Genomic DNA, 9,226 nt, shown 5'->3' on the forward strand with positions numbered 1-9,226 from the left:
AGCCTTCTGTGAAAACAACTATATTAGTTTTCCTCTTTAAGGTAACCAAGGGCTGGATCTCAGTGAGGTACTACAGGTAATTAAAGAAGTGTGAAAGGGTAAAAGTCCAACAAGGGCTCATCTGGATCAGCCCAAAGAAAGTTGATTCTTCTGTGTACTTCTGCTGTCCAGGTGACTGAAGCTGGGTCCTAGTAGTCAGGGCAGGGTCATCTCCACTTGCTCGAGTGCTTGCAGAGCTGGTCTCACTCTGCTGCTACCTGCTCTTCATCAGGTTCTGCTCTGTCCTCAGAGCTTTCAGGTTTTTGTGCTGCAGCCTCAGCACTGTCTGCTTCAGGACAGGTGGATGCCATGCTCTGCTCGAGACTATCTGGGTCTTCTTTCTTGCCTGGGACTTCTGCTTGCCCCTTCTCACTTGCATTTTCTGTGGTTTTATGCTGTTCTACCCCATCTACCTCACTTTTGCCTCCCAGAAGTGTGCTGTTGCAGTGGTGCTGATCGTTCCTTGCTATGACTTGATCTCCACTAGACTCCAAGCCATCATTTACTGGAGAAGTCCAGCCAGTCTCAGGAAGCCCAGACCCAACCAGGGCTCTGACAGCCCCACCACTGGCATCACCACCATCCTTCTCCCTTGTTGCTTCTACAGTTGAATCCTTCTCACTGGCATTTTCTTTTACAGCCTCAGTGTTTGCAACAGATGGATTTAACTTGACACTAGAAGCAGAAAGCCCCATGTTTAGATTTATGGCCAAGTTGCATGGTTTGCTTCTGGATGTTCTTTTATCAACTTTCCTCCGTTTCACAGTTGCACCAGTTGTCTCTGGCACTGGGGAGTCTTTGGTGCCTGCATTATCTTCTTTCTGTGTTTCCTCATCCTCTCTTGCTTCTAAGAGTGGAACTGAGGAGATTTCTGCACCAATTGCACATTCTCCCAGGTTACGGGAAATGTTATCAATGTCAGTAGGGCTTTTCAGTGCCCCACATGTTTGAGCATCTGCCATATTTGCATCCAGTTTTCTCTTCTTGCTCTCCTTTGTGCAATCATTCTCTGCTGTACCCTGCACCTCTCCGGTCTCGCTGTTTAAACCCTTCTCCTCCTGCTGTGTAAATGAAGCCCCATTCTCTTCCTCACTATCCCTTCCCTTCAAAACACATTTGCTTAACTTCTCTTTTACATCTTCATCGTTCACTTTAGGCTGCAAGTCTGCAGCATCCCCAGCTTTCTGCTCCTGCTCTAGAGACTGGTTCTGATCCTCTTCCACAGATCCAACACATTTTTTATCAGGAATTTCCTGTTTATCTTCAGCCTTTTGGTGCAGCTGGGACCTGGCAGAGCGTGCCCTGTACTTGAGGAGTTTGTTGCGTGGTGCCCACACGAAGCTCCCTTGAGGTCTGAAGTGTTGCCAAGCATAGTGGACTAGTTCCCTTCTCTTCTGTTTGCTTCTGATGGTGAACAGGAAGTAATCCAAGGCACTTCTCCTGACATTTGGTAATGTTTCCTGAACGAGAGTTTCTGTCAGGAAAAACTTCACCAAGTGCACTTGATAGTGTTCATACCCCATCTCCCCCAGGCACTTCAGGATGCGTGTGATCCGCAAGTTGTTGTGGCTGTATCTGAAATAAACACATGAGCAAAGCAAGTCTTACAAGCTTGAAGTCACCAGGAACCCCCAGGGTACCTGTGAAATGTTCTGTGCATTATTGACTGCTACCTATTAAAAATTATTTGACACTGCAGGCAGGAGTACAGGCAGGCTTACTTTTAAAGCACCTACTACTGCTGTCTGCTCTTAGCAGGATTTTCCCAGTCCTTCCTGGATTGCTTGCATTTATCATCTCACTGCTTGGAAATTCAATAAACAAATCAGGGAAGCATAAGGAAGCACTCCCACTCAGAAGTTAAACCAAGTACTACAAAGGTAATTTGGTTACCTCTGGAAATGTTTCAGTGATTCCTGCTTAAAATAGGGTTCTAAACACAAGCTCTGCTAGGACAAGTATTAACACCTCCAAGTCAGTATTTCATATTTCAGGACACCAACATGAAGAATGCCCCCCTTTTAGCAGCTGCACTGGATACACAAGAAAACCAGTCCCAGCTGGTCTACTCATTACACTTGTCACCTATTAAAGTGACTGAGTTTGATGATCTACAGTAGGAGGCTGAGTTGAGAACACCTTAGCTAGCTAACATTTTTTTTTTAATCAAAAAAAGCCTTTGCTCCTCAAGGACTGAGGATTTTCTTGACTTGGACTTTTTTCCCTCCCCAGGGAGTGCCTGGCTGCAGTAAATGACCAGCACTATAAACAGGGACTCACCGGTTCAAGTTCTGAAATCGTTCAACCCAATTCTCTGATCTCTTGAGTTCTCCAGTTTCCTCGTTGACCAGAGTGATCCCATAAAACCTCAGCATCAGCTGATAAGCACGTACAAACCTTTGCATCACTTCTTCAGACTTCTTAAAGGCCTGAAAACAAGACAGACCTGCGAGTACAAGGTGCAACTCTCTAATTATCTGCAGCAGTTTAGGTGGCACTTGAATTATCAACAAGGCTTTTTTGGTATCACTAAGCATTTCATGTGCTGGTGTAGCTACTGGCAGACACAAGACAGACAAATGGTTCATGGTGCTTGAGTAAGCCCTGTTCACACTAGGGCCCCAAGGAAGCAATATAAAAAAACCCCTAGACTTCAAATATAAGACATTTAGGGAAAATCCAAACATCGTTCAGAGCTCTAAGAAAACAAAGAGACAGAAGCTTCAAATACCTGGATTTCCTGACATGTGAGTGGTTTGGCATGGAGGTTCATCCCAGGTTCACGTAAAGGGAACAGCCTGAAGGGAAAGAAATTTTCAGCCCAGAAGAGCAAAAAGATGTCATCCAACCCAGGGTACCCATTTTGTTAAAACTAAAAATGATTCCAGAAACTGGGATATCACAGGCATCTCTTGGAGAAATCACATCCTCAGGGACAGAGAAGTAGCTCACTAGATGACAAATCCCTCCCATATAAGCACTGTCACCACCAGTGGCAACATACTTTGCTTCTCTGGATCTCTCTTGTTGCCCTCATCCTTTGTTCTGCAGTTTGTTGTAAGAATTAGCATGACTGGGATACTTTGCCATGGCTGTACTGGAAAATTGAGCCTTCATAATTTCTACTGCATTGTTTCCAGAGGAATAGAACTCAATAAGAATGAAATGGATGCAGGTTTCACTGCATCCAGGTAATGCACTGCACCCAGGTAATTCTGGGCCCCTTGGGAAGCTGAATTTAGGAACACAGATACAACTGACTCTTAAAAGAACCACAACCAGAGAGTGACACTATATGCAGTTTACCACTGTATGTAAGAATGGTTTTCCTCCAGAACTTCATAGTTGTCCCACCAAGATTGAAGCAGAGTTTCAATATGTAAGCCTGAAAAGAAGAGGAAAAAAAAGAAGAAGAAATGACACCAAGCAAAAAAGAGTGAAATGAGCCCATCACCCAAGGTGGCTCATTATCCAGAGCCAAGTGTTTTCATACAGGCATTAACTTCTCTAACTAGACAACCAGCTTGCTAAGCCAGAAAAACCCCTTAGTTTTCTACCACTGAACAGAAAATTAGAGAACATAAAGCAGGAACAAGGACATTTTAAAATGCAAATTCTTAATAAGTTTGTTTGTTTTGGTGGTGGATTTTGGTTGGTTGGTTTCTGGTTTTTTATAATTGCCCCCCCAAGGATGAAGTGACTTCCACCAACTCGAGCAGCTGCAGCAGAGTTGTGTCAAACACCCACCACAGGAGATACTCACCCTTGGGCTTAAAATTAATCTCATTTTTGTAAAAGCTTAAGTTCCACATCTCTTCTTCCTCCTCAGTTTCTGATTCTGTCAAGCCCTGGAGACGAGAACAAGAAATCAACCAGCAACAATCTTTTAAAAGCCAGTATTCACTTCAGCACTTCTCCTTGCTCTCCCTCACGTTCCTTCCATGTTTCAAGCTAAATCATTGAAACGCGTTTTGGGAAGGAACAGCTTGTTCCTGAGGCACCCACATGCACCTCATCCCTCCCCTCCCACAGATGAACCCCTGAAAGGTTCAGAGCCTGTCAACGTGAAGACAAAAGGATGCCCTCAGATCTAGGAAGTGTTCCCAAACTTGGCATGCCACAAGGAAGAGCCCCAGGAGCCAGGGCATGGTGGTGGTGACAGGGTCCGTACCGGGTACCGATGCCTGTATCTCTGCAGGTCTCTTGCTGCGTTCCAGTTGCGCCTGCCTGAGCACTAGAGAAAAGAGATCAGAAAGCCAGAATAAAGTTGTCTTCTGAAAAAAAGAAGAATCAAATAAACCCCACTCAACTGAATTCAGCATCTCTCCCATTTGTTCCCCTGCCTATCGGTCTCCTGTGCCCCCCAGATCCCCCAAAACCAGCCAGTCTGTCACTGCAGCTGTTTCTCTGCATTCCTGAAGGCATCTTTGGACTAAGAGAAGTTCACTTTATATCTCCTTTAACCAAAATATTTCTTTTTCTTTCTAGCCTCGTTAATCAAGGTCTTCCTATCTTTTATTCCATTTGGGCTTTCCTACAGAAATGGTCAGAACCAGCTGGAAATCCCAAAAACCAAAATGTAATTTTCTTCCTTACAAAAAAGGTTTTAAAACCAGGCAAACCAGGCCTTGGATGTTTCTCTGAGTCACTATATACCCTGATCATGACAGATCAGACTTTATAATTGGAGAATCCAAGATGCAGAAATATTCCTTTAATTCAGGATTCTCATTCCCTGTACCCATTAAAATCAAGTTATCTTCACTTTATGCTCTAGAGCAGCCTGGCTGACTTAGCATCCTGCTGATCCAGATGGTCACATTAGGTATTTATTTTATTGGACTTCCATTCCAATAATCATCTGCATTATTGCTCATCTCTCCAAGTAACCAAACCTTATGTCAAGCCTACCTAAAACCCCCTCTAAAACAGCAGCAATAAATTTGATCTTTGCTCTTACAAGTAAAAGGCATTTTTGTTGAAACATTCCAAAACCAAACTTCACTAATAAAATAAAAAAACTACATGAAATGAGAATATCCACAGCAGTGACTCACATGGTCCCTATTAGTTGCCAAGTAACAGGTTTATCTAGTTACAGCTGAATTCACTTGATTTTATTCCTAAATCAGACTGCTCTAGAGAAAAACCTGTGGTGCCCCATTCACCTGGCAATTGAGTATCAGGTTCTTCTCACTACACAGAGGTGCTAGAGTCATTCCAAGTGTAGCATTTAGACAGAAATTGCAAAGAACAGCTTAATTTCTTCCTCTGAACTTCACAGAAATGAAAGTTTCGAGTATGACTTAAAATGTATTTTAAATTAACTGAATTAAATTTTATTTCTTTACAGTGGGATTACTTCAATCATAAGGTATTTTATTACACTCCATAAGCAACAGACAGGTTTAATCTTGCTGAGTGCTGAACCAACTTGAACTGTTAAAGAGTTTGAAAGTGTTCTATTAAAGCAGAACCCCCCAAATGAGCAAGATTGCTCCTGAAGAAAAGAAGCCACCCAGTGTGAAGGACTGAACAGCCAGTGCTCAACACCAGCTCACAGCAAGAGCAGGAGCTTTGTGAAAGGGTGAGAAGACATGTAGACTCTTGCAAAATAAGCATTTTAAGTAACTTAGAAGAAAGAATCTGCAAATGTTCTCCCAAGTAATTTTTTAACTCAATTTCATACTTGCTAACCTCATTTGCCCAGAGAAAAATTAAAGAAACAAACCCACTTTCTAGTGACCACCGATCACTGGTTCATTAATTAAGGCACAAACTGGATTAGACTTTTTAACACCTTGTTGTAATGAAGTCATCCATTCAGCTGCCCTGGTGATTGTTAATATTTATGAAGTCTGCACAGCACTTGGAAGATCAACCCTTTACCCATAGAGTGAGGTCATCAAAGCAGAATTTTTAAAATTACATTTCCAAAATACATCTACACACACTTATTCCCCCATACTTTGGTGACAGGAATTAAATAAAGCTCCAGTTGGTTTTTAAATGTAGTAACTCATGATGACATAAAGTAATGCTTGTTTACATTGCAACACATTTCCTTTTATATATATACAACACAGGCCAAAACAGGTGGCAAAACCTCTGACAGCCACGTGGGATTAGAAATCCAACCCTGGTGTCCATCCTCAGAATCTATCCAGCCTGCAGACACACACAATTATAAAATGCTTTGCTACACAGCTAACATTTGGGGAAAAAAAGTGGCTGCAAACACAAGAGTAAGAAATATGCTCAGCCAGAACAGATCAGCATCCTTGTCTTGCTGCAGCTGTAGGCAGGGACTGGGATTAAGCACCCAGAAATTCATTGATGCTTTCAACTTCAGCTTTTGAACACCAAGGATGAAATTCTGATACATGTGGAATTGATGAAAATTCTGTTACAGAAGAGTCTATTTCCAGATATTCTTGACACTGAAGGTTCTAAAATAACAGCCTTTAACACAGTCAGGTGGGACTGGCTCCAATTTTTAGAGAGAACCGGTTTGCTGAAGAGTGAGTGTAGATACAGCTGCAATGCCACAGTGCAAGGTGCTGTAAGGCTTGTTAAGGTAGATCCAGGAGAAAGCTGCTCTGGAGCACAGAATTAAAGGGAAAACAAGACAGGGAAGCACAGATAGCAAAACTCAGCCCTCCCTCCCAGCTCCTGTGTCTCTATCAGCTTCCATTTAAGCCACACACAAACACAACCTTCACTTTCCTCCCAGGTTAAAGACAAATCAAGCTGCAAGACTGAAACCTGCACACATCCATCAGCACCCTTATTTCTCACAGCTCTGCCAGGCAATCTAAGTGGATTTCTGTCCCCAAACCTGCAGCACATCAGTTGGGATGTGATGGCTTTGCAGAGAGCAGGAGGAAAGCAGAGGACAGAGCCAGGAGAGGGTCACACAAATATCTGGCTGAAAACTGGAAATCAGCTGCAGTCAAAGGGATGAAAAAGCATGTGGATTGTGAACACAACACAGGAGTGAAACCATGAGAGAATCCTAGAGGAGTATTTGAAACCTTTTGTTGATGAAGTTAGGAGAAGGCAGAACTACAGGGCTTGTGATTAAAACAAGGCTCTGAGCAGAGGAACGTGAACCCTGTGCATTGCAGCAGACTGAGAGGTCACCTTAAAATGAGCACAAACCCCAAGGTTTTCAGCACTCACTCCTAGAAGCCAGAAGCAGTGAAATGCAGAACAGCTGGGAAGACACACCTGCAGGAGCTTCAAACCACAAAACGTGGAGTATTTGCAGAGAGACGAGTGAAACGCAAAGATAAACGTTGAATTTTAAGTTGTTTTTAAGCGTGTAGTGAGAATAATAATGAAAAGCCTCTTACTTCAGTATTGAACAAAAACTTTATCAGCTTCAGCCATAAAGTATACCACCTAGGCTGAGGGGAGAAGAATGAGAATTAGTGTAATATAAGGAGAAATAGGAACTAGCTTTGGAAACTGACTTGTGCCTTTGGCAGGTTGTAAAAGCATAAATGGACAGCAGATTTACTATTTCTTTTTGTATTAATTCTCAATGCCCTTAAAACATTTTTCAGGCACTGTCAGACAGAGGTGACTACACATTCATCCCTGAGGGAAGGAATCCTCTATAAAGATGCAGAACAACATTCCAGGAGCTACAAGTCTCAGGGACAACATCCTCCTTTGTAAGGCAAACTTTGAAAAGTCCACTCACTACACTGGAAAAAATGGTCCTTGCTTGAGTTGTCACAATCCAGAAGCTGCTCTAAGGAAATAAATAAATAGTAATCTGAAGAAAAACACACATTCAAAAAGAATAATCTTAGAGTTCTGGAGGCATTAAAACTTGGGAACAAAACCAACACTCCAGCTGTGTGCAAAAGAACATTTCTTTAAAGGAAATCCCTGCCTCTACCTTTAAGTACCCCAACTATTCTGCCTAAAACACTTGGGGTCTTTCACAGACCCCCCTGCACAGCTGAGGTTGTGCAGTGTCATGAGTGTCACGACACGTTTGCAGTGTCATGAGTGTTTTTGCAACACTATCTTGCACAGAAAACATTTTCTTTTTTCCCAAGGGAGGTTATTTTAACATCTTAAGGCTTATTAAAACATTGCATATTAAAGCCTTCCAATGAATACACTTTTAAAGGAGCTTATCTGCCTCTTTATTTTCCAAGGACATGGATTAGTCACTAAAACGATAGTCAAGTGAAGGATTTACTTTCCTTTTCCCCAAAAGGGGAGGAGTTCAGCTACCAGACCACAGGGTACTTTGACTGACCCAGGAAATACTGAAATACAGAGGCAGTTTTGCATTTGCCAAAGCAATGCTCTAGAGATTATTGGTGCTCAGCATCAAACTCAAACATACTGATGCTAAAGGCAGGAACCTGAGACTAACAAGTTCCTTTTATTTTAAATATAAAGAGAGGTGGTCACATTTTGCATCACCAGTGCTCACACAGCTGCAGGTCTGGGAACATCAGACCTTTTTTGTTTTCAGAGGGGCTTTATAAATGTGCCCTCTAGAAAAAACAACTCGCCCCAAAGCAACAAAAGTTCCAGCTGGGTTTTGGAAGTGAGCAGATGTTATGTGATGGCTTTTAAACGAGGGCACAAAAGAGAACAAAAGGCCACCATGCAGAGATGAGGGAACTGGCAGAAAATTGAGCAGGAGCTGCAGGTCCATGTCAGGACACCAAGCCCAAGCAGGGGGCAGAACTTGGGTTGACGGGATCAAAGGAGCCAGATCACAGGGCACAGCGGGGAGACAAATGAACATAAAACGTTAAACCCCAACTCGTAGGAGGGTAATAAAACTTAAGGGGGTCACGAAGTCCCAGCACAGCTCTGCCTTTGCCCCCCCCGGGCACCTCTGCCCCTTTGAGATCGGCCCCGAGACAGGGCAACACAGCTCGGGCTTCCCACCAGTCTGTCCAGCTGCTCCAGTTCCCGACATGAACCGAGGGCAGCAGAGAGAGGCCCAAACACAACGGCAGCACCGAGCCTGGGACCATCCTCCCTCATCCGCCCCGCACCCGAGAGGATCCCAAGGGCTCCGGGAACCCCCCGGTCCCCGGGGAATCCCCGCACACCCAGCAGCGAGGGGCAGCCGGGGGGCCCGGGCTCCTCACCCCGCTCCCCCCGGGACCCCCCGGGACCCACCTGGGCCTGCCAGGAGCCCCACACC

At 43.9% G+C, this 9,226-nt stretch overlaps 1 protein-coding gene across 1 annotated transcript; it reads right to left on the minus strand.

The window, feature by feature from the left end:
* Positions 1 to 242: 242 nt before the first annotated feature.
* Positions 243 to 9,063, minus strand: OGFR (opioid growth factor receptor). The gene is given in 9 exon segments (XM_009998728.1): positions 243 to 1,614; positions 2,320 to 2,468; positions 2,771 to 2,837; positions 3,346 to 3,424; positions 3,803 to 3,887; positions 4,211 to 4,273; positions 4,951 to 4,992; positions 7,395 to 7,448; positions 8,965 to 9,063. Coding segments are annotated over 9 exon segments (2,010 nt in total).
* Positions 9,064 to 9,226: the final 163 nt, after the last annotated feature.

The sequence above is a fragment of the Chaetura pelagica genome, unplaced genomic scaffold, assembly GCF_000747805.2.
Source record: "Chaetura pelagica isolate M959 unplaced genomic scaffold, ChaPel_1.0 scaffold275, whole genome shotgun sequence".
In the NCBI taxonomy this organism is placed as follows: domain Eukaryota; kingdom Metazoa; phylum Chordata; class Aves; order Apodiformes; family Apodidae; genus Chaetura; species Chaetura pelagica.